Source organism: Caretta caretta, chromosome 12 (assembly GCF_965140235.1).
Source record: "Caretta caretta isolate rCarCar2 chromosome 12, rCarCar1.hap1, whole genome shotgun sequence".
In the NCBI taxonomy this organism is placed as follows: domain Eukaryota; kingdom Metazoa; phylum Chordata; order Testudines; family Cheloniidae; genus Caretta; species Caretta caretta.
In genome coordinates this window covers 3,261,043-3,286,830 of record NC_134217.1, presented here as the reverse complement: position 1 = coordinate 3,286,830, position 25,788 = coordinate 3,261,043, and the positions used below count along the sequence as shown (strand labels likewise).

The following is a 25,788-nucleotide window of genomic DNA, read 5'->3' as shown; positions in this document are numbered from 1 at the left end:
GGTCCTAATATAAGCTACCCCTAAGTTGAAGTTTACTCTCTGTGTAGCTGCCAAGAACAGCACTGACTAAGGGCAACATCTAGTTGTTTAAATTTTTCTCAAGTAAGGAAAATAATAAATTGATAGAGAGAGAAGCAATAAGGTATCAGCATTAAAAATGCACAGAGTACAAAATACTTCTGTTAAGAAACACCTTAAGCATGTCCTTCCCCGCCACAGTGGGGCTTTCAAAAATGTCCAACATGATGCATTACCTCATTTAATACCTCTTTAGGTTGCTGTGCTTTTCATTTTTGCTAATATTTGATGCCATTGCTAATATTTGCTTCACTTGCAGAAACTCTTAACTCTTTCAGATTTATTTCTAAAGTCCTCATTGCAAAGAGAGAAAGGGGTGGGAAGAGATTGATGGGCAGTGAACAGCATTCAGAGTCATTTGCAAGTGGTAATTTGCAGTCAATAGACGAGGTGGCATTTCCCTTAACCTCAGGAATCTGTAGGATGTACTGAATTGAGGGTTGTTTGAATGCTCCAGCTATTAGCCATGTCTATTGTACAAAACCTATGTCAGCATAGCCCTCAAGCATAGACACCATGTATGCTGACAGGAGGCATTCTTCTGCCGACATAGTACCACCATCTCCCCTAACAACATCAGCAATGCTGACAAAAGAACTCTTCTGTCAGCACATTTGCATCTATACTGGGGGGTTTGCCGGCAGAACTACATCAGCTATGGGCATGGATTTTTACACCCTGTCATAAATATAAAGGGAAGGGTAAACCCCTTTGAAATCTCTCCTGGCCAGGGGAAAGCTCCTCTCACCTGTAAAGGGTTAAGAAGCTAAAGGTAACCTCGCTGGCACCTGACCAAAATGACCAATGAGGAGACAAGATACTTTCAAAAAAGCTGGGAGGAGGGAGAGAAACAAAGGGTCTGTGTCTGTCTGTATGCTGCTCTTGCCAGGGACAGAACAGGAATGGAGTCTTAGAACTTTTAGTAAGTAATCTAGCTAGGTATGTGTTAGATTATGATTTCTTTAAATGGCTGAGAAAAGAATTGTGCTGAATAGAATAACTATTTCTGTCTGTGTATCTTTTTTGTAACTTAAGGTTTTGCCTAGAGGGGTTCTCTATGTTTTTGAATCTAATTACCCTGTAAGATATCTACCATCCTGATTTTACAGGGGGGATTTCTTTATTTCTATTTACTTCTATTTTTTATTAAAAGTCTTCTTGTAAAAAACTGAATGCTTTTTCATTGTTCTCAGATCCAAGGGTTTGGGTCTGTGGTCACCTATGCAAATTGGTGAGGCTTTTTATCCAACATTTCCCAGGAAAGGGGGGGTGCAAGTGTTGGGAGGATTGTTCATTGTTCTTAAGATCCAAGGGTCTGGGTCTGTAGTCACCTAGGCAAATTGGTGAGGCTTTTTACCAAACCTTGTCCAGGAAGTGGGGTGCAGGGTTTTGGGAAGTATTTTGGGGGGAAAGACGCGTCCAAACAGCTCTTCCCCAGTAACCAGTATTAGTTTGGTGGTGGTAGCGGCCAGTCCAAGGACAACGGGGGGAATATTTTGTACCTTGGGGAAGTTTTGACCTAAGCTGGTAAAGATAAGCTTAGGAGGTTTTTTCATGCAGGTCCCCACATCTGTACCCTAGAGTTCAGAGTGGGGGAGGAACCTTGACACACCCTGATCAACAAAACTTTGTAGTGTAGACCTGGACACCGTGTCTTCTTAACAGCCATAGCACAAAGGTGCATTGCATTTAAGGCCTGAACCAAAGCCTACTGAAGTCACCGGAGTCTTTTTGCAGAGGAGTAGCTATGTCCTCATGCTATTTTAATGCATAAAGTGCTGCTCAAGCCAAAAAACACATCAGACATAGGAACCCTGCACTAAGGATACTGCAAGGAGAAACGTGCACCCAGAAGTAGGCAGTGGTCACTTCTGGAAACAAACCATGTAGATGAAACCCGGGGTTTGCTCATTCTGAGCTTGCACTGAGGACACCCAGCCACTCTCAAATCAAAATGACCCAGTTACCAAAAGCTCTGGGGTTCATGAGTCTCCATACTCTGTAGGATTACCTCACCTTTGGCTGTACAGTAAGCAGTCAGTACTCTATAGTCTACATGCCATGGGCCTATCAGCACTGCCCTATCTGCTTACCTCATAACTGTGTGTTGACCCAACAAAAACCTTTCCAATATCTAGCTGGTCGAAGCTGAAGAGGAGCTTGGGGCCCATCCCTTCCCCTTTGATGCGCAGGGGGAGCCGGGTCTCACGGCCTGTGAAGAAGATCCCATTTTCAATACACAAAACATAGGAATTGCCAGACTGGGTCAATCCTATCTAAGCCCAGTGTGACCCTGGCTGACTAGGCCATGCTAGAGTGTATTCAGGTCAATTCATTTCTGTAGATCAAAGTAATAGTTAGATGTATAAGTGTATATTCAGATGTTTAAACTTCATGAAAACTAGTGAAATGCTACTGGTATTGTTTTTGCTTATCTGTTCCTGTCACAATGTAATAGCAAACATTTACATAGTAAACACCCTTGTAACTAAGAAAAGGAGGACTTGTGGCACCTTAGAGACTAACAAATTTATTTGAGCATGAGCTTTCTTGAGCTACAGCTCACTTCATCAGATGCATACCGTGGAAAATACAATGTGGAGATTTATATACACAGAGAACATGAAACAAGGGTGTTACCATACACACTGTAATGAGAGTGATCAGGTAAGGTGAGCTATTACCAGCAGGATAGCGGAGCGGGGGAAGGGATACAATTGCAAACTGGATACAATTAACTTAGGCTTGAATAAAGACTGGGAATGGATGGGTCATTACACAAAGTAAAACTATTTCCCCATGTTTATTCCCCCCCCCACCACCACCACTGTTCCTCAGACGTTCTTGTCAACTGCTGGAAATGGCCCACCTAGATTATCACTACAAAAGGTCCCGTCCCTGACCCCCCACTCTCCTGCTGGTAATAGGTCATCTTACCTGATCACTCTCATTACAGAGTGTATGGTAACACCCATTGTTTCATGTTCTCTATGTATATAAATCTCCCCACTGTATTTTCCACTGAATGCATCTGATGAAGTGAGCTGTAGCTCACGAAGGCTTATGCTCAAATAAATTTGTTAGTCTCTAAGGTGCCACAAGTCCTCCTTTTCTTTTTGCGAATACAGACTAACACGGCTGCTACTAACCTTGTAACTAAATTACCCATCAAAGAAATCTTGTGAAAGGCTAATGAAGGACTTAAGGACTTTAACAGAAATCATAGAATCATAGAATATAAGGGTTGGAAGGGACCCCAGAAGGTCATCTAGTCCAACCCCCTGCTCGAAGCAGGACCAATTCCCAGTTAAATCATCCCAGCCAGGGCTTTGTCAAGCCTGACCTTAAAAACCTCTAAGGAAGGAGATTCTACCACCTCCCTAGGTAACGCATTCCAGTGTTTCACCACCCTCTTAGTGAAAAAGTTTTTCCTAATATCCAATCTAAACCTCCCCCACTGCAACTTGAGACCATTACTCCTCGTTCTGTCATCTGCTACCATTGAGAACAGTCTAGAGCCATCCTCTTTGGAACCCCCTTTCAGGTAGTTGAAAGCAGCTATCAAATCCCCCCTCATTCTTCTCTTCTGCAGGCTAAACAATCCCAGCTCCCTCAGCCTCTCCTCATAAGTCATGTGTTCCAGACCCCTAATCATTTTTGTTGCCCTTCGCTGGACTCTCTCCAATTTATCCACATCCTTCTTGAAGTGTGGGGCCCAAAACTGGACACAGTACTCCAGATGAGGCCTCACCAAATGCTAATTTCACAGCAAGAGGTCATTATATATATAGTCAGAGGTCAAAGGTCTAAGTGCTTTCCTCACTAACCATCATTAAAGGAAAAGGCCATGTTAATAGAAACACTCTCAGCTTGCTTTCTGTGTGAAGAGACTATACATACGGATTCAAAGAAAGATCCTTTTTCTCTGGGCTGTTTGGATTCTAACAGGACAGAATAACTGAACGAGAAGACAAAGATTCCCAGAATAATTCTAAGTAGCCCTGAAAGACTTTTGGGAAACTGGCAGTTTATTACATTACTTCCACCATTTGGAGTTACAAACTGTAATTTACCTATTGTTATATTTTACCTGCTTTAATCTCTCAGAAACTGTAATTCTTTTTTCTTAGCTAATAAATCTTTAGTTAGTTTACCATAGAATTGTCTGCCAGCATTGTCAAATCTTACTTGGACTCCATGCATGATAGTGAATTGCCCTATAGCCATTTGAATTTGATGGGAATAATATGTGGGCACAGGCCCCATTACAGAATTGTGGGGGCCTGTGCACTATGGAAATTAGGTCCCCCATCTTCCCTAAACTAGACAATCAAGCACCCCTGTCCCATACAGGCCCCAGAATGCCCCTCTCTCTTCAACCCACACAGAGACCCCTGAAAGCCCCTCACACACCCCTGAATGCCCCTCTTGCTCCATGCACAGCCCCCTGAATGCCCCTCCTGCCCCCCACTTCCCACTGAATGCCCCTCTTGCTCCACATACAGCCACTGAATCCTCCTCCCACTCCCCACAGTCCCTGGATCCCCTTCCCATCCCCCACAGCCCCTTGAATCCCACTCCAACTCCCCACAGCCCCCTGGATCCCCCTTCCATCCCCTACAGCCCCCTGAATCCCCCTCCCATCCCCCACAGCCCTTGGAATCCCCCTCCCAACCCACATATACACCATCACCCCTCTACCAGCCCCACCTATCCTGACCGCCCTCACACACATCCCAGCAGCGCTGACATACATCCCGCTCACCCCAGCTCCCAATACTTTAATGCCACTGGCCACAGCCGCCACCATCTCCTGCTCACCCCCAACGTGCTGGCCCCCACCTCCATCCCCCCAACATTCTCCACTCCCTCCACCATCCCCCACTCACTCCCAACCCCTCACCCCATAGCCCACCTGCTGCTCACCCTTACCCCCGCACCCACCATCTCTGAGAGTTTCCTAAGCACTCACCGGCGCCCTCTGCCCCCAGCTCAGTGCTTTGCTCCCACCCCAGGCTCGGGCGGATCCTTCCAATCCTGGCCGGGCAGCTCCGTTCACTCCTGCAGCCTGCACTGCACTCACACGCCCTTGCACCCCTCAGGTTTGGCACAGCCACCCCTCCCTCCGTCATGGAAGGGGCAGGGTGGGGAGGGGGGTGGGCCAAATTTGAGTGAGCGGTGTTGCACTCTGGTGCAAGGGGACACAGCGCTGTTCAGTTGTGGGGTATTTTCCTGGTTGTTGGGGGGTCCCCTGAGATGGAAGCCCTGTGCAAGTACATAGAGGACACGTTGGTAATCCAGGTTGGTGTGGGTGTAAGATTTATAGTGACCTTAAATGGTCACTTCCTTGCTTTTAAGTCCTTGGGTTTCATAAATGACACAATAGGCAAGGAGACTGTGGTCATTTAACAAATTTAACCTGGTTTTTAAATACAAATTTTTGTTTATGGAAAAACATATTTTGTGGTTTCTTTATAGCTTTCATTTTAGCTATTCTTTACAGTTCAGATAAGTGGGATGGACATAGCACTAGACTATTAAATTAAAGGAGTGACTGGCACTAGACTCAGGAATCCAATGGAACTTTTCCATACTGAACTAAGAAGATCTAATTTAGGGCTCAGTCCTACAAGGGGTGCTAAAATAGGGCTTTACAATGGAAGCTGGTTGCAATTTACCTATGAAAAGGCTACTTCCTTTCCTTAATACCTCCTGATTTACCTCACAGGGTACAGAACCCTGATTTGTGCTGTGTTGAGCTAATGGAAAAGTGGAAGAAATCTCTGTACATACTCAGTCAAATCTGAAAGTGAATTTTAATTGGACTGTTCTCAGCTCTTCCATGTTTGTTTTCTACAAACACTCAGAGCTTAAGTTTACTAGCATGTATACCTAGAAAAGCTTATTCTGAGCTCAAATATTTGCCAAAAGCAAATTTCAAATGGCCTCTCTCCTTAACTGTCAAATTTGCAAGCTGTGCTGTATTGGCTAGTTATGCAGTCACCTGATTCAGAGACAGAAACGACACTGAGTAATGAGCCAAGGCCCCTGTGCAAGTGGACCTATGCAGAGTCCCACTCATATGGGTGCAGAGATTTGCCTGCATCATTCTTCTGCAAGATCAGGGCCTAATAAAGTAAGAACTGCAAAGATTCATAATGGGCTGCTTGCAAGCACTTTGTGCATTATTCACTGAGGAAAGTTGTGTACACATGAGAAATTTTTGAACTAAAATATGAAGCAAAATTCAATAAATAATTGATTAAAGATTATTATTTGCATTATAGTTACCCCTGGAGACCTCAGCCAAGATCAGAACCCCATTGTGACGGTCCCTGCCTTGAAGATCTTATAAGACAGGTTTCAGAATAGCAGCCGTGTTAGTCTGTATTCACAAAAAGAAAAGGAGGACTTGTGGCACCTTAGAGACGAACAAATTTATTTGAGCATAAGCTTTCGTGAGCTACAGCTCACTTCATCGGATGCATTCAGTGGAAAATACAGTGGGGAGATTTATATACACAGAGAACATGAATGAATGCTCATGTTCTCTGTGTATATAAATCTCCCCACTGTATTTTCCACTGAATGCATCCGATGAAGTGAGCTGTAGCTCACAAAAGCTTATGCTCAAATAAATTTGTTCGTCTCTAAGGTGCCACAAGTACTCCTTTTCTTTTTATAGTTAAGACAATGGAAGGTTTGTTATTGCCATTTTTCAGATGGACTGCTGGGGCACAGAAAGATTAAGTGACTTGCCTGAGCTCACACAGTGGGAAGCTGTGGAAGAACAAAGATCTCCCAAGTTCCAATCCAGTGCCTTAATGACAAGACCATCCCTCCTCTTAATCATTGCAATTACTTGCTGAGTTCTAGTTCTGCTATTACTGTCAGTCTAACTGGGTGGATTTCCCTCGCCTGTAAATATCTTGCATCATGCAGCAGCTTTCCTTCTTTCTCCTTTCCCTCTGCAATCTGCCCATTTATTAAGGCTCTTCCCTTAGTGCTATATTTTGTTCCAGATGTCAGCAAGGAAAAAGCCTCTTCCCTTTGCAGCACACTGGGGGACTCCAGTAGAAAGCTGAGTAATACTCCACTGGTGGTAGACCTAGAAGTCCAGGCTAAGGAGCAGAATGTTAAACATGGGTTCCTGGGCAAGGGCTTTTCAAACAAATCTTTCCTTCAGTAGGGCTGAGAAGTGAAGACCAACCCTTGCAGCTGGCAGCTGGGAAGACAGTTTGTTAACAGAAGCCCTCTTTAATTACTGGAGGTGATGTTTGCCAAGTAAATCCTATGCAATTACTATGTAAATAAAAAGTACTTGCATGACATCTGTATCCTTTAGCTTAAAGCCTTATGGAAGTCAACAAATGACTGTGCACAGACCATAGATTGTACTATCCAGCAGCTCAACGGGAGTTTGGCTGCCAACAGATCAAGGGCCTGATGTTCCCCTCCATCTCAGAAACCCACAGGCAGGGAAATACTCCACTAGGAAACCCACAGTGTTCCACCTCCACAGCCTCCAGCTCAAGAGGAGTGCCCTACAGCAAGCTGAGCAGGACAGACATCAAGCCCCAGAGGAACTGCCCAGTTCCAGGAATGTTTCGTGCTGGTTTTAGACAGCAGAGTTTAATGGCTGTCTCCACAAGGGGTAACAGGCAGGGACAAAAAGAAAAGGAGTACTCATGAAAGCTTATGCTCTAATAAATTTATTAGTCTCTCAGGTGCCACAAGTCCTCCTTTTCTTTTTACGGATACAGACTAACACGGCTGCTACTCTGAAACCTGTCATTAGGCAGGGACAGTGAATCAGTCACTTCTATCAGAAGACGCTTCCATGCCAGTGTCAGCTGAGATGTGCATACAGTCACAAAGGGAGCAGGACTTAGGCGGCTCTCAGCTGCAAATCCTTAGTAGCCACCACTGCACTGGGCCTGGAAAGCATTGCACTCGGTCCCCGGGGGGCTGGATGCATCTAGACTCACTTTTCCTCCTCTCCACCCACATGTATGGAGAGAAGCATTAGGATTACAGGACTTGGTCCTGATAGTACTGCCACATGCCAATCCATTCCATAAAGCTCTGCAAGACTGCTCAGGGAGAGGGGCTGCTGCTTGGCTGTGTGGCAAGACTTTAGGATGGGGCCCTGCCATCCATGCAGTCATGCCATATGAGCCATAGTCCAGGCAATGATTGGGAGCCACAGGCCAAGTTTGTAACTGTCTGAAAATTTGAGAGTGAAAGCTACTATATTATGTGGTCCATATAACACAATGACAGACCTTACTTCGACCTAGATGAGCTCAGTGTAGTTAGTGACTTCCAGACATTGCATCCTGAAGCTTGCCTCTGGAGTAGCTTAGCACCACCGGAAAGCCTCACACCAGAGCTAATGTTGGCAATCCCATGACATGAAAACCAACCACACTAGTATGTTATGCTTATTGTGCCTTTGGGAATGCTGTACCTGAGATGTCACAGTAGATGGTCCTATGATAGACGTTGGCTTCTCGGGGCTTAAAGATCACATTAATTTCAGCTGTAGAATTTGGCCAAACATCTCCCTCCTAAAACAAAAAAGAATAGCGCAGTTTCAACTACAGATACACAAGTTAAAAAAGAAAAAAGAAAAAAGGAAAAACTGAAGGCATGAAGCCATTTGGATTTACTAAAAAACATACTGTAAATATAACTTCCTTATTAAGAGCACTTCATGTTATAAGTTTCTACCAACAAATAACAAGGATAGCATGAATATTATATCCCGATACTACTACCTGATTAAGCATACTAGAGAAATTTAAGAGACTGACCTTGTAAACCATAGAGAGACAAAGTGGGTGAGGTAATATATTTTATTGGACCAACTTCTATCGGTGAGAGACAAGCTTTCAAGCTTACACAAAGTTCATCTTCAGGTTTGGGAAACTTAATCAGAGTGTCACAGCTAAAAACAAGGTGGAACAAATTGTTTAGCACAAGTCGTTAATACATGTTTCAAGGAACCATTCAAGGTAAAGTGACCTGTTAACATGAAAGAAAGTGGGGGGAGCAGTTGGTTGGGGTTACAGATTGTTGTAATAGACAGTGTCTCTATTCAGTCCATGATTTTTAGTGTCTAGCAAAGTTATGAATAAAAGAGCTCTGAGTAAGCTCGAAAGCTTGTCTCTTTCACCAACAGAACTTTGTCCAATAAAAGATATTACCTCTCCCACCTTGTCTTTAGGATGACCAGACAGCAAATGTGAAAAATCGGGAAGGGGTGGGGGGGGGGGGGGTAATAGGAGCCTATATAAGAAACAGACCCAAAAATCGGGAATGTCCCTATAAAATTGGGACATCTGGTCACCCTACTTGTCTCTAATATCCTGGGACCGACACGGGTACAACAATACTGCATACTACTTGCAAACCATAAAGCATCTCATTTAATTATAGAGCCATTGGGCCCAATTTTGATCTCACCCTGATTCAACAACTTCCAAGGAGTTATCATGGATTTACACAAGTTTAACTAAAAGTCAAATCTGTCCCAATGGCTCTAAACAAAACAAAACCCAGCCCAAGTTGTCTGAGGCTTTAATCTAGCAGAAGAAGAGGTAAACTGAAACACAAATGATAGTTTTCCCTGGCTTAGTTAAAACAAGTCTGTAATAATTATTCAGTGCTCTTTGTTCTACTATTCCTCCAGTTAAATATAACTAACTCTATCACTTCACATCCTGGCAGTCTATTCCCAGAGCAGGTGTATGGACACATGCAGTATGCAGCTAATTTTGTTTGCCACACTATCTACTGTATGAGGTTTAATGTACATCTTAACAGTTCTCTGACTTTGTACATTTCTCTTTAACAGGACTATGTCAGGGCTGACTCAGTGGCTAAGCAGTAAGGTCTGATTCTCCATCCTGGTTGTCGTGATCCTCAGAGCAGAGAGCTGCAGAGCCCACCAATTCTGTCCCTCAAAGGCAAAGAGTGCTTGTTTACATGAACACTTAGTTCATGGCAAGCTGGAGTGTAAAACTCCCTCACACCAGCCATCACAGTAAGATGAGAAAATCACCTTAACCTCTGGCTAGAAGGACGGTGATTATGACGGAGGTATTAGAAAAGATGGGGATGTAAAGCAGAGGAAAATAGGATGCCTGTAGGCTTACAACTGGAACACCGATGTTGCCACTGGAAAGAGGAAAGCGAATGACAACTGAAAACTGTTACCCTGAGGAATCCATGGTATTTTCTTCATTAGCGTTTGTAGGGCCTCCCGTACAAGACAGAAAACTGGTGATGGTGCGTGTCAGTGTGGGTCTATGTGTGCCAAGGATTATGGACAGTTATGTCAGGGCCTAGGGCCTTCTCAGTGGGGTTGTCAGGGTTCAGCAGACTTCGGGCTTCACAAAGCCAGTTACAACACAATTGGAGATGTCAAACAAGATTTCCTCTAGATGGCTGGAAGGGTTAACTTGCAGCAAAATCCCCCCAATCACCAGGAATCATCACCATAATGTCAGCCCAGTGAGTCCAAAGCAAGCTAAATTCTGTGTCTGTTAACATCTGTGCTATTCAGCCCAGGAGCAAAAGTCCTCTCAGGCCAGGGTCCAGGCAGTGTGCTTTCCTCCCTGAACCCAGGGCCTCTGCCATAGCCCAAACACTACTCCTTTGTGAGTCCCAGCTCTCAGCCTCACCTTTCAGCCATGGCAACTTGCTTCAGGGCAGGTATCCCCCCCCCCCCCCCCGGTTCAGGGGAGTGAAGGTGGCGATATGTTCACCACAGCACAGCAGGCTTTAAAAACATCAGAAAAGGAGCTGTGTCAAGGAAACTCAGTTCCTTAGACCTACACAGCAGTAAATGCAAAAATTCCAATGGAATGCTTCCCAGAGCTCATCAAAATCTGATCATTCCATCATCATAAAGGATATTGTCCAGTTATGATCACTCTTGCATTGATTTCACTGGGGTTATTTACACTTAGGTGAAATCCAAATCAGGCTTGGGACATTTAGGGCTCGATCCTGCTTCCATTCAAAGCAATGGAAAATCTCCCTGTAACTATAATGGTGCAGGCTCAGGCTCTTGGACTGACTGCACAACAAAGTGCCTTTTACTGTTGCTTTAGTGTGGATTGCGAGCCAGTCGAGCTCAATGGTCTGTTCAGACATCTTGGCCCTAAAACCCACTCTCCTCAAGCTGGCTTGCTCATTACTCAAAGGCTGACAGGTGTCATGGAAGAAAGCGCAATGAAACTCATAAGCAAAAACAAACGCATACAGAAGAGAGAGAGAATTTAAACATACAGGTGCCCTTGCTAACAACAGTGTGGTTTTCTAGCTGAGTGGGTTTGGCTGACTTTGGGATTTGATGAAATCCAAGGCCAGCACATCTGTGACACAGTTATGACTGACACTGCGCTCTTACCCTGCTGTTTCCGAGCTCAGTAATGGGACTGATAGGGAGACAGACGCAACAGAACACATAGATCTAGGTTTGGGAGGCTGGGTCAAGAGCCAGGGATAGACGTGGTAAATAGGCCAGAGTCAGCAGGTGCTCTCAGGCCACACCAATTTAGTCTTGTCATTAGTGCCCCCCAAAACAAACAGCAGTTCTTCTCCACTGGTAACAGATTTGGATTTAAAGTGACTGGCCTGTGGATTGTGAATGGTTATTTACCACCTAAATTAAGGTAATCAAGGTAAGGAGAGGTAAGCTATGGTGCCATGTGAGATTCATACTCTGGGCACTTGAATCTTTAGCACAACCTGGACACTAACGCTGCTGGCTGTGAATAAAGACACACAGCATTTTGTTGAAAGGAGGAACTAGGAAAAAGGGCTACATTAAAAAACAGCTGCTTCCATCAGAGCTTTTCAGAGCACTTCACAAACTCTAACAAATGTTGCTTCACAATCCTGCTGTGAGGAAAACATGGTTTTCTTCCTGTTTTCCGCTATAGGGAAACTGAGACACAGAGCGGTTCTTGCCCAAGATCAAACAGCACGTCAGCGTCAGAGCTGGGAATCTCTCTGTCTATCCTATGGTACTTCTTTGGCCCCATTACCCTAGTATATGAGCACCTCCCAATCTTTCCTGGATTTATCCTCAGAACCCCCATTTGCTGGGGCTCTTGAGGCACAGAAAAACCAAGGGCCAGATTTTTAAAGATATTCAGGGCTAGTCTACACGGGCAGCGCTAAAGCGCCGTTGCAGCCGTGCTTTAACGTGGCTTGTGTAGTCATGGCAGAGCGCTGGGAGAGAGCTCCCCCTGTGCTCTAAAAAACCCACCTCCACGAGGGGCGCGGCTCCCAGCGCTGGGGCCCTGACTACACTGCCCTTTACAGTGCTGACACTTGCTGCGCTCAGGGGTGTTTTTTCACTCACCCCTCTGAGCGAGAGAGTTGCAGCGCTGTAAATTGCCAGTGTAGACAAGCCCTTAGGCATCGACATCCCATTCAGGAAGTTAGACACCTAAATGTTGTTATGACCTGGGCTAAACCTTGTTATGGGTTGAGTTAAAACCCCATTGAGGTTGATAGATGTGAATTCACCCTTCAATTAACACAACTGTAAGCGTAAGCCACCCCCAAAGACAACAGAGCTGTATGAACTTGCCCAGGAGCTTTTGACTGAGCTTTGTTTTGGGTAGGAGTATGTGTGTGAGAGAAGAGAGATTACACAAAAACTGAGGACAAGAACACACAGAGAGAGAAAGAGGCAAGAAAGCAAATGTGACTCTGGAGAAAGCAAGAGAGAACTTTTGGGTCTCATGTTTGCTAAAGAGACTTGAGGGCTGTAAGCTAACAAATCTGCTCCTTTTATTCAGTGGCTTCTGAGTTCAGAGACACATAACTTTGTACATTCGTTGTAAATAAACAACATTGCATCAAATAGCACACCAGACTCCATCAATTTATGCTCCCAGCTGGAATATTCCCAGGGCCCCAAACCTTGACTAGCAGTTGATCAAAAAGGGGCAATACCTTTAAAATATGATTGTGACTTCCCCTCGGTGACTTCCCAAAGGGTCACACAGGGAGCCAATGGAACCCAGGGGTCCTGGCCTGTAGCCCCATTCAACCAGATTCCCTCCTTACTCTAGAAACAGATGGTAAACTGTTACTCCAGAATTTGACATTCTTTAGTGTACCCCAGAATTTGACAGTACTGCAGTCAGCAATTTTATATGTTAAGCCACTGCCAGCTGAAAACCACACATCACATAGCTAGGAAAATCTTAGGCCTCAGAGGCAAGGCCAAATAACTGCATGTTTGCAGTTTTGTTATCAGAATGGGAAGTTGGGACAAGAAGTGAAAGTTCCATGAAAATAGAAGGATTGTTTGGACAATGACCTTGGTTTTAGGTGTCTCTAATATGTAAGTTTTATTGTTGTTATGACGAGAAATGCTTTGCTGATAAGGAGAATAATGAATTGTTATTGGCAGTTGCTAGGAAAATTGTTAGCCTATTAGAGGCTATTATGAATCATGTGCTTTGTTTGGAGAAAAATTATAAAAAGTTTAGTTAGAAAGTGTGCTTTGAAGTAGTCCGAGGAAGCTTTCCTTTGGGCAAGGATTTGACACCTACGTTCCCCAGCAGTCAGATGGAAGGAGGGCCCGCCCTGAAGCCTGGCCACTGATCCCTCAGAACCATTTCAGACTTTGCTTGTGCCAATCATTTATTAGATGGATGAGCTGTGCCCCCATTGATTTATTCCTCACACCGCCTGGAGAAAAACAGTTAAGTTACCACTGCTTTGGGTTCTGAAAGCCCTGGGTAACAACACCAACTATCTGAATGGTGGGGAGATAGGGTGAGTTCCAGAGGCTGAGTGGACAGAGAGCCTGCTGGATTTTCTGAACATAGACTGGACCTGGCTAGGAGGAAAGGTGAAGGAAGACGGTGGGGCCACATGGCTCAATTTGCTGGGAATCTCCCGGTATTGCATTCATTTCCAGGTACCCCGGCCAACTGCAGTGATTTTTGTTTTGGCCTGAAGTGATGGAAAAGCAGACACAGGAGAGAAATATGTAGAAAAGGGAGAGGGTGGACATGGGAGAAAGTGAACTTATCACCTGACACACCGAAAGAAAATATTTGCTCAAGAGTGAAGGTTGAAAGTATTGTGACATTGCACTCCATATGCTTATGGAAATATGCTTATAAGTAAAAAGAAAAGGAGTACTTGTGGCACCTTAGAGACTAACCAATTTATTTGAGCATGAGCTTTCGTGAGCTACAGCTCACTTCATCAGATGCATACCGTGGAAACTGCAGCAGACTTTATATATACACAGAGAATATGAAACAATACCTCCTCCCACCCCACTGTCCTGCTGGTAACAGCTTATCTAAAGTGATCATCAGGTGGGCCATTTCCAGCAAGCTCATGCTCAAATAAATTGGTTAGTCTCTAAGGTGCCACAAGTACTCCTTTTCTTTTTACTTGTATGTTTTGTTTTATTTTGCTTGGTAACAAACTTTGTTCTGTCCATTATTACTTGGAACTACTTAAATCGTACTTTTTATATTTAATAAAATCACTTTTGTTCATTAATTAACCCAGAGTTAGTGACCAATACCAGGGGGAGCAAACAGCTGTGCATATCTCTCTATCAGTGTTATACAGGGCAGGCAATTTATTAGTTTACCCTGTATAAGCTTTAGACAGAGTAAAATAGATTTATTTGGGGTTTGAATTCCATTGGGAACAGGGTGTCTGGGTGCTGGAGATAGGTGACCTGCTGAGCAGTTTTTGGTTAAAATCTGCAGCTTTGGGGGCATGGACCAGACCTGGGTCTGTGTTTGCAGCTGGCTAGCATGTCTGGCTCAACAAGGCAAGGTTCAGGAGTCCCAAGATGGCAGGGAAAACTGGCTCAGAGGTAATTTCAGCACATCAGGTGACAGTCCCAAGGGGGTCTCTGTGACCGAACCCATCACAAGTGTATTGAAGGGAGTCTGGCTAACACTCTCAAACAGTACAGTGCTTCCTTTACAGAAATGCCACACCTAGTAAAAACCCAAACTTTCAAATGCCTGGAGACAACCAGCTGGCTCCCCATTGCCATGTAATCCTTCGACACTCACTGTCATAAATATAAAGGGAAGGGTAAACCCCTTTAAAATCCCTCCTGGCCAGAGGAAAAATCCTCTCACCTGTAAAGGGTTAAGAAGCTAAAGATAACCTCGCTGGCACCTGACCAAAATGACCAATGAGGAGACAAGATACTTTCAAAAGCTGGGAGGAGGGAGAGAAACAAAGGGTCTGGGTCTGTCTGTATGCTGCTTTTGCCGGGGTCAGAACAGGAATGGAGTCTTAGAACTTTTAGTAAGTAATCTAGCTAGGTATGTGTTAGATTATGATTTCTCTAAATGGCCGAGAAAAGAGCTGTGCTGAATAGAATGACTATTCTTGTCTGTGTGTCTTTTTTGTAACTTAAGGTTTTGCCTAGAGGGATTCTCTATGTTTTGAATCTAATTACCCTGTGAGATATCTACCATCCTCATTTTACAGAGGTGATTCCTTTACTTCTATTAAAAGTCTTCTTGTAAGAAAACTGAATGCTTTTTCATTGTTCTCAGATCCAAGGGTTTGGGTCTGTGGTCACCTATGCAAATTGGTGAGGATTTTTACCAAACCTTCCCCAGGAAGTGGGGTGCAAGGGTTGGGAGGATTTGGGGGGGAAAGACGTGTCCAAACTACGTTTTCCCAGTTAAAGTCTGGTGGTGGCAGTGGAAATTCCAAGGGCAAAGAGTAAAATTAATTTGTACCTTGGGGAAGTTTTAACCTAAGTTGGTAAAAGTAAGCTTAGGAGGCTTTCATGCAGGTCCCCACATCTGTACCCTAGAGTTCAGAGTGGAGAAGGAACCTTGACACTCACTATCACCCCACCAAAATGTAACATCAAGGCTGTTGCTCTCCAGTATGCTGGGTTTCCCTGCTCTGTTTACATCCCCTTGACAATCCCTGACATCCTTGGTAGTTTGTACCATCTACAGCTTGTCCTGCCTTCCAAATGCCTTATGTATAAACTGGAATGGATCCCAACCCCCAGCAATGAAAGACCCCACTCCTTTCCTTCCATATGCAACTGCCCTCTGCGGCCTTCCCAATGGCCGATTTGTAATCCAGATTATCAATGCCTGTCGTCTTAGCTTTATCTACAAGATTTCTATGTGACATTTTATCAAACGCTTTATCAAATGATGATGTCTGCTTTTCCTTTACCTATTTCATCAGCCTTTCACAAAAGTCAATCAGATTTAGCTGACAAGATTTAGCCTTCTATAAACCAAAGCTGATGTCTGCCTGGCAATTCATTTCCATCTAAACCACCCTACCATGTTATCCCTAATGATTGATTTAACTATATTACTTGGAACAGAGATCAAATGAACTAATCTGCAGTTACTAGCATCACACCTGCTGCTCTTTTTTAAAAACTAGCTTTACATCAGCCTCCCTAAATGCTCTTTGTTCTCTGCCTTTGCTCTATGACAACTTCAATATCCGTGAGTTTGAGTCTGAAAGTTCCACCCCCTCACTCCTGTAATACCCTTGGGTGACTCCCATCTGCTTGTGGTCTGTGTCATGGTGCAGTGATGGGGCAGTTCCTCTGGATTTCTAATGCCATCTGCTCTAATTCTGTTCACCACAGGTGTCCTTCTGCTGTGAATAGACTTCCAAAGCACAGGCTGCATGGATTGAATTGGAGTTGCACCAGGTGTGGACTTGGCCCTATGCATTTAGCTCCTCTTTTATTTCCTTTGTCCCCCCACTTCCTCCATTATGGCATCTATACCAATCTCCAATAGATCCACAGCATTTTGTAAGAGTCTGTACTGAACTTCATACAGCTGGGCAAAAACAGCACTGGGTCGTCCTAAGCCAGACAATTGGAGGAAATATTCTGATTCAGGTGGAGCACCAAGGACAGTTTTAGGCAGGGAATATCTGTCCAGTGTACTGGATAGTAAAGAATGTTATATGGCTTCTCATTCAGTCCAGCTAGCTCAAGGTAACATTTCCAGGAAGCTTTCAGAGTGCATGCTCCAAAAAAAAGAGATGGACCTGCCATGTATCTGGCTAGGAAGTTATTACATTTCCTTTTGGATGCAGGCCTTGACACTGTTATCCATGCTTTTGTTATCTCAGGATTAGACCATTGGAATGTGCTGTACCTGGGGCTGCACCTGAAAGCTATTCGGAGACTGATACTGCTGTAGAAATGCATAGGCGTGCTTATTTGGCAGAGCATTGTGTTAGAAGGATATGACACCAATGATCAGGATCTGCTCTGGCTGGCTGTTAGTCTCCAGGTGGAGTTTTAGATGCTGGTTTGTAAAGCCACAGGAGAACAGGAACTACTGGTTAAAAGACTATGCTTCACTACATACCGTTTGAGACTAGCTGGTACAGCTATATGTGTTTTTAGATGAGGATAGGTTAGCTTGGGCAGCCAAGTCCTCTATAGGACGATACTTGAATCAACATGTGGAATGCTACGGGTGACACCTACTCCTAAAGAAATAACAGATACAAAACTGCAAGCATGATATTTTAGTGTATATGGCTTAATGGCAGTCAGAGACAAGATACAAATGCCACATAGAATCATAGAATCATAGAATATCAGGGTTGGAAGGGACCCCAGAAGGTCATCTAGTCCAACCCCCTGCTCGAAGCAGGACCAATTCCCAGTTAAATCATCCCAGCCAGGGCTTTGTCAAGCCTGACCTTAAAAACTTCTAAGGAAGGAGATTCCACCACCTCCCTAGGTAACGCATTCCAGTGTTTCACCACCCTCTTAGTGAAAAAGTTTTTCCTAATATCCAATCTAAACCTCCCCCACTGCAACTTGAGACCATTACTCCTCGTTCTGTCATCTGCTACCATTGAGAACAGTCTACAGCCATCCTCTTTGGAACCCCCTTTCAGGTAGTTGAAAGCAGCTATCAAATCCCCCCTCATTCTTCTCTTCTGCAGGCTAAACAATCCTAGCTCCCTCAGCCTCTCCTCATAAGTCATGTGTTCCAGACCCCTAATCATTTTTGTTGCCCTTCGCTGGACTCTCTCCAATTTATCCACATCCTTCTTGTAGTGTGGGGCCCAAAACTGGACACAGTACTCCAGATGAGGCCTCACCAATGTCGAATAGAGGGGAACGATCACATCCCTCAATCTGCTCGCTATGCCCCTACTTATACATCCCAAAATGCCATTGGCCTTCTTGGCAACAAGGGCACACTGCTGACTCATATCCAGCTTCTCGTCCACTGTCACCCCTAGGTCCTTTTCCGCAGAACTGCTGCCTAGCCATTCGGTCCCTAGTCTGTAGCTGTGCATTGGGTTCTTCCGTCCTAAGTGCAGGACCCTGCACTTATCCTTATTGAACCTCATCAGATTTCTTTTGGCCCAATCCTCCAATTTGTCTAGGTCCTTCTGTATCCTATCCCTCCCCTCCAGCGTATCTACCACTCCTCCCAGTTTAGTATCATCCGCAAATTTGCTGAGAGTGCAATCCACACCATCCTCCAGATCATTTATGAAGATATTGAACAAACCCAAAGGACCGACCCTTGGGGCACTCCACTTGATACCGGCTGCCAACTAGACATGGAGCCATTGATCGCTACCCGTTGAGCCCGACAATCTAGCCAGCTTTCTACCCACCTTATAGTGCATTCATCCAGCCCATACTTCCTTAACTTGCTGACAAGAATACTGTGGGAGACCGTGTCAAAAGCTTTGCTAAAGTCAAGAAACAATACATCCACTGCTTTCCCTTCATCCACAGAACCAGTAATCTCATCGTAAAAGGCGATTAGATTAGTCAGGCATGACCTTCCCTTGGTGAATCCATGCTGGCTGTTCCTGATCACTTTCCTCTCATGCAAGTGCTTCAGGATTGATTCTTTGAGGACCTGCTCCATGATTTTTCCGGGGACTGAGGTGAGGCTGACTGGCCTGTAGTTCCCAGGATCCTCCTTCTTCCCTTCTTTAAAGATTGGCACTACATTAGCCTTTTTCCAGTCATCCGGGACTTCCCCCGTTCGCCACGAGTTTTCAAAGATAATGGCCAATGGCTCTGCAATCACAGCCGCCAATTCCTTCAGCACTCTCGGATGCAACTCGTCCGGCCCCATGGACTTGTGCACGTCCAGCTTTTCTAAATAGTCCCTAACCACCTCTATCTCCACAGAGGGCTGGCCATCTCTTCCCCATTTTGTGATGCCCAGCGCAGCAGTCTGGGAGCTGACCTTGCACATGGTATACAATGCAAAGAGGTATTGTATCAAGATACAGCACAAAAGGAGTAACAAGTGTAACCCACACACCTTCTGAGTGTGGTGTCCTGTCCCCTCTAGTAGGACCGAGATCACCTAGAGAGAGTTAAGGAGTCTGCTCTACAGCTTTAGCTAATAGCTATATGGCTTTTAGCTCATGCAGTAGAGGCTTATGTATTTAGCTCCAGAGGTCCCACATTCAATCCTGCCTGCTGACAACCGGGGTCTGCTGGTGTTACACACGTGTTGTTACCTGGCTTTGTTACATACGTTGTAAAGCAGTGCAATACAGGCATTCTACGCAATGTTTAGCATGTATAGCACTCTACAAGTCCAAAGCACTCTATAGATGTTACGGGCCACAGATCTAAAAGTGGTTGTTACCTTTGAGTGCCTACCCTTAGACATCTAGGGCCTGATTTTCAGAGATCCTGAGCACCTAGAACCCTAAAAAAAGGCCAGTGACTCCCACCAGCTCTGAAAATAATAATGAAAGGCCATTGTGTAAAGTTGGTCCTCACTAATTTAGCTTCACACAGCCCGCATGGGAGGTAGATAGAGCATGGCTCGTATCATTTATAGAAGGGTGAAACTGATGCAGAGAGGTGAAGTCATGTGTCCAAAGCCACACAGAAAATAAGTAATAGAGCTGGGAATGGAGCTCGAGGAGGAGCTATTGACTGCAAAGCACATCCCTTCAGACCCATCATAAAAAAAGGAGTACAAAAACCCAACACTTGTCCTGTGTTTTTCCCACAAGTAACTGAAGCCTCATTGAAAACCCAGTGGGGTTGTTGGATGGACGCTATCACTCACAATAGGGGTGACTCCTCCCGGCAGAGACTTGATCGGAAAAGGCCTCTTCTTCTAATGAGTGCCACTAACCAAGCCTCTCAGCTCTCCAGCTGATTGGAGAGCCTCTGGAATACTAACAATTCCTATACACACTTGCCTCTCCTTGCCTTGCTGTACTACAAAAATGGCAGCACTGTCACAACCTGGAAAGGCAGATTTCCAGAGGATCAGCATTAATCAGGAAGGCAATGACAAGATAGTGGTGACTTGTCAAGGACAGTGCAATGGTAGAAAATCCCTGTCCTCCTTGGTTTCCATTTCCAAGGAGTCAGCTCCCTCGTGCTCCCAATGTGACTCACAGCTAATGGCACTGTATGCTGGAAAAAAAAATCTGCAGCGAAAAGGGAGATCAATGTCTTTGGTAGCCACCTGGGCTTCTACCACAGCTGTTGCTGCTGACATATCACGTCTATTTGCAGAAATAAATTAAACCAAATGCGAGATGCAGTCAGAAAGTCAGAGTTGCGTAACAGTTTGTTTTCCACAGGCTTGAAAGGCTGCTCAAAATGTTTATTATTCACATGATAATTAAGACATTATTGATCTTTTTTCCTTTTTATTGTCAGTCAAGTTAACTCTGTATCCATCAACATTTCTATGGCCATTTCTCTAAACACAACAACACCGGCAAATAAGGGCAGAGGGACTGACCTAATCTAATGAACCACACACACAGCTTCAGCAGATGCCTTTACAGCCAAATCCATATCTACCTTTAGGAAGAGGCTATATTTAGTCAAGATCTGGATGCTTTCCTCAATGCAAAGCCTAAACCCAATAGCACTAGAACCAATAAGGAGAGAGATGCAGAAGTGGGATTTTAAATGACAACGAGTCAGAAAAACAAAGACAGAGGATGAGAGTGCAAAAGCGTTGGGAGTAGATGAGCAAAATCGTGATATTTTGAAATGGTAACAAGAAACAATCGGAGAAAACGGGAAGGTGCAAAGTAAGAAGGGAATTAAAAATGGCAGTACCTGTTTGTACAATAGAGCTGCTGCAAATCATTTAGCTACAGTATCATCAGTGGACTTGTGCCTTAGTGAGTAGGATGCTACTTTTATGACTACACTTAATGGCGGTGTGTAGAGTACAGAGCAGGAGTGGGAGCTGCCAGAGCCTTTCCCTGCTGCCTCCCCATGCCAGAGCCTTTCACTTCAGCAGGGGAAAGCTCCAGCAGTGGGGAGGCACTGAGCCATTACACTGCTAAAAATAGTGGTAGACATGAGAGACACTGCTTGGGCATGCAGACAGCCCATGAAGGGTATATACACTGGGGGTTCAGGAATGCAGGGCACTCTACTCTTCTCTACTCATCTAAGCCATGCCTCACCGTCTACACTGCTATTTATACAGTGCATTGTCCCTGAAAAAGCACAAGAACAAATCCGCACAGACACACCCCTAGAGCACCGACCAGGGGTATTCTATCTGCTACGCAATATCCATAAACCTGGAAATCCTGGACACCCCATCATCTCAGACATTGGCACCCTGACAGCAGGATTGTCTGGCTATGTAGACTCCCTCCTCAGGCCCTACGCTACCAGCACTCCCAGCTACCTTCGAGACACCACTGACTTCCTGAGGAAACTACAATCCATTGGTGATCTTCCAGAAAACACCATCCTAGCCACTATGGATGTAGAAGCCCTCTACACCAACATTTCACACAAAGATGGACTACAAGCCATAAGGAACAGTATCCCTGATAATGTCACGAGAAACCTGCTGGCTGAACTTTGTGACTTTGTCCTCACCCATAACTATTTCCCATTTGGGGACAATGTATACCTTCAAATCAGCGGCACCGTTATGGGTACCCGCATGGCCCCACAGTATGCCAACATTTTTACAGCTGACTTAGAACAACGCTTCCTCAGCTCTCGTCCCCTAATGCCCCTACTCTACTTGCTCTACATTGATGACATCTTCATCATTTGGACCCATGGGAAAGAAACCCTTGAGGAATTCCACTGTGATTTCAACAATTTCCATCCCACCATCAACCTCAGCCTGGACCAGTCCACACAAGAGATCCACTTCCTGGACACTACGGTGCTAAAAAATGATGGTCATATAAACACCACCCTATACCGGAAACCTACTGACCGCTATTCCTACCTACATGCCTCCAGCTTTCATCCAAACCACACCACACGATCCATTGTCTACAGCCAAGCTCTACGATACAACCGCATTTGCTCCAACCCCTCAGACAGAGATAAATACTTACAAGATCTCTATCACGCATTCTTACAACTACAATACCCACCTGCTGAAGTGAAGAAACAGATTGACAGAGCCAGAAGAGTACCCAGAAGTTACCTACTACAGCACAGGCCCAACAAAGAAAATAACAGAATGCCACTAGCCATCACCTTCAGCCCCCAACTAAAACCTCTCCAACGCATCTTCAAGGATCTACAACCTATCCTAAAGGACGACCCATCACTCTCACAGATCTCGGGAGACAGGCCAGTCCTTGCATACAGACAGCCCCCCAACCTGAAGCAAATATTCACCAGCAACCACACACCACACAACAAAAACACTAACCCAGGAACCTATCCTTGCAACAAAGCCCGTTGCCAATTGTGTCCACATATCTATTCAGGGGACACCATCATAGGGCCTAATCACATCAGCCACACTATCAGAGGCTCATTCACCTGCACATCTACCAATGTGATATATGCCATCATGTGCCAGCAATGCCCCTCTGCCATGTACATTGGCCAAACTGGACAGTCTCTACGTAAAAGAATAAATGGAAACAAATCAGACGTCAAGAATTATAACATTCAAAAACCAGTTGGAGAACACTTCAGGCTCTTTGGTCACTCGATTACAGACCTAAAAGTGGTAATTCTTCAGCAAAAAAACTTCAGAAACAGACTCCAAGGAGAGACTGCTGAATTGGAATTAATTTGCAAACTGGATACAATTAACTTAGGCTTGAATAAAGACTGGGAGTGGATGTGTCATTACACAAAGTAAAACTATTTCCCCCTGTTTATTCCCCCCCCCTAGCCCCCAACTGTTCCTCAGACGTTCTTGTCAACTGCTGGAAATGGCCCACCTTGATTATCACTACAAAAAAGTCCCGTACCCCCACCCCCCGCTCTCCTGCCGGTAATAGCTCACCTTACCTGATCACTCTGGTTACAGTGTGTATGGTAACACCCATTGTTTCATGTTCTCTGTGTATATAAATCTCCCCACTGTATTTTCCACTACATGCATCCGATGAAGTGAGCTGTAGCTCACAAAAGCTCATGCTCAAATAAATTTGTTAGTCTCTAAGGTGCCACAAGTCCTCCTGTTCTTAGTACATTGTCTGTACTCTACATGCTGCCCCCAATCATTGCCTGCACAGTGACCAAGGGTAAAGTTTTCTAAAGCACATTTTCAGAAGTGACATAAGCACTTGGAAGCCGAAGTCTCACTGCCTCACAGTGAAAGTCAGGAGCCTAAACACCTTTGAAGGTCTAGGACTAGATTGCTTTTGAAAATGGGACTCAGGCACTTTTGCACATTTCCCCTTAGTGGTTGGAGCCATCCTATTCCGCTCTCTGCCACTGGCCTGCTGTGTGACCTTGGTAAAGCTCCACTGCCCCACTCACACTGAGTGCAGTATACGCCACTGATACAATGACTGCACAGCAATTGACTGCTCTCAATTACAGCAGTGTCAATCTGGAGTAGCTCTACGGCAGTGGTCACCAACCAGTCGATTGCGATGGACTGGTCAATCCTTGAGGATCTCCCAGTCGATCGCAATCTCCGGCGGCACAGCAGGGCTGCCGCTAAGACTGCCTGCCCCGGCCCCACACCGCTCCCGAAAGCGGTCAGCGCAGCCCCGCGGCCCCAGGGGCGGGGGGGGTCTCCCTCCACATGATGCTCCTGCCTACAAGCACCACCCCTTGGCTCCCATTGGCCAGAAACAGGGAGCTGTGGCCAATGGGAGCTGTGGGGGTGGCTTTTGCAGAGAGGAGCACTGCGCGGAGCCATGTGCCGCCTGCCCCAGTCCCGCGACGCTCCCGGAAGCAGTCAGCATGGCCCCGCGGGCCCATGGGTGGGGGAGCTGAGGTCTCCCTCTTCGCGCACTGCTTCTGCCTGCAAGCACTGCCCCTGCAGCTCCCATTGGCTGGGAATGGGGAGCTGTGGCAAATGGGAGCTGTGAGGCAGTGCTTGCAAAGAGGGGAAGTGAGCGGAGCCATGTGCTGCCCGCCCCCAGGGGCTGTAGGGGTATGTTGGCCCCTTCTGGAAGAGGCGTGGGGCCAGGGTAGGCAAGGAGCCTGCCTTAGCAGCAGCCACGCTGCGCAACTGACTGGGAGCCACCCCAGCCCTGAGCTCTCTACCAGAGCCAGCACCCTGAACCCTTCCTGCATCCCAAACCTCCTCCTGTACCCCAAACCCCATCCCTGACCCCCTCCCAGAGCCAGCACCCTGGACCACCTCATGAACCCAAACACTCTGCCCCAGCCTGTAACCCCCTCTCAGAGCCTGCATCCCATACCCCATCCTGCACCCCAACACTCTGCCCCAGCCTGGAACCCCTTCCAAACTCCCTCCTAGAGCTTGCACCCCTCATCCCCTCCTTCACCCCAGCCTCCTGCCCCAGGCTCAGCCCAGAGTCCCCTCCCACACTGCGAAGTCCTCATCCCAGCCCAGAGCCCGCACCCCCTCCCAAACCCTAACCCCCTCTGCCAGCCTGGTGAAAGTGAGTGAGGGCGGGGGACAGCGAGTGATGGTGAAGGTTAGACTCTGGGTTGCCCTTAAATTCAAAAAGTGATTTTGGGCATAAAAAGGTTGGAGACCACTGCTCTATGGTCATAAGTGGCATTATTCCAGACAAACAATGGAGTAACTGAGCATAGAATTTGACTACTTTACTCAGAAAGATTTAGTTTCATATATTTTATTAGAAAGGAGATGTTGGATTTACTCCAGGGCTTACTCAAAAGAGAATGCTGTTTCATTGCTCAGCAAAAAGAACATGTATTGCTGGCATCAGACAGTGAAAACATTCAGAGAATTAGGGCTCCAATTAATTTAAGTGCCTGCTTTTCACATAGCTACACTAGATATAAACAAAAAGGCAAGGATTGTTTTTAAAAGTACATATCTTTAAAATCAAAAAGCCTATTCCAACGTGCCATGTTTGCGGAAGGGTTCATGAATGACACTGTAGAGCAAATTCAGACATGGTATGAGTCAAAGTTGTATGGACAGAATTGCATGGAGTTAACCCATGCTTATGTCTGGTCTGAATTTGGCCCTGTATCCCTAAAAGACCTCTTAGTCTTAGAATCAGTGTGTGACCTGGATTGGCCAATCTATGATTTAATAATCTTGAAACACCACATATGCGAGATGTGCCCAAATCAGCACCTCTCTGAACCGCGCAAATTGCAAATGTATGTTAAGTAGGTGCATAGAATAAATAGCCACATTTCCATTAACACCTGCTATGGAAAGAAAGCTAAATAAATGTAGAGCTAAGTGTCCTAATAATAATACTTTGCTACTAAGTATAAGCTTTTCTTTACAAAGAAGGTCAGTACCA

General features: G+C 45.4%; 1 protein-coding gene across 12 annotated transcripts in view; it reads right to left on the bottom strand.

Annotated features, from left to right (window-relative positions):
• Positions 1–25,788, bottom strand: part of HYDIN (HYDIN axonemal central pair apparatus protein) — a 451,680-nt gene that overhangs the window by 279,324 nt on the left and 146,568 nt on the right. For all 12 annotated transcript variants that reach the window (XR_012664515.1, XR_012664516.1, XM_048816820.2 and 9 more), the window contains 2 exons: positions 8,549–8,648; positions 2,172–2,290 (listed from right to left, as the gene is read on the bottom strand). Coding sequence is in view for 10 of the 12 variants with exons in the window: in XM_048816820.2 (XP_048672777.2) it covers positions 2,172–2,290; positions 8,549–8,648 (219 nt within the window). In the remaining 2 variants the exon portion in view is untranslated. The remainder of the gene's footprint in view (positions 1–2,171; positions 2,291–8,548; positions 8,649–25,788) is intronic.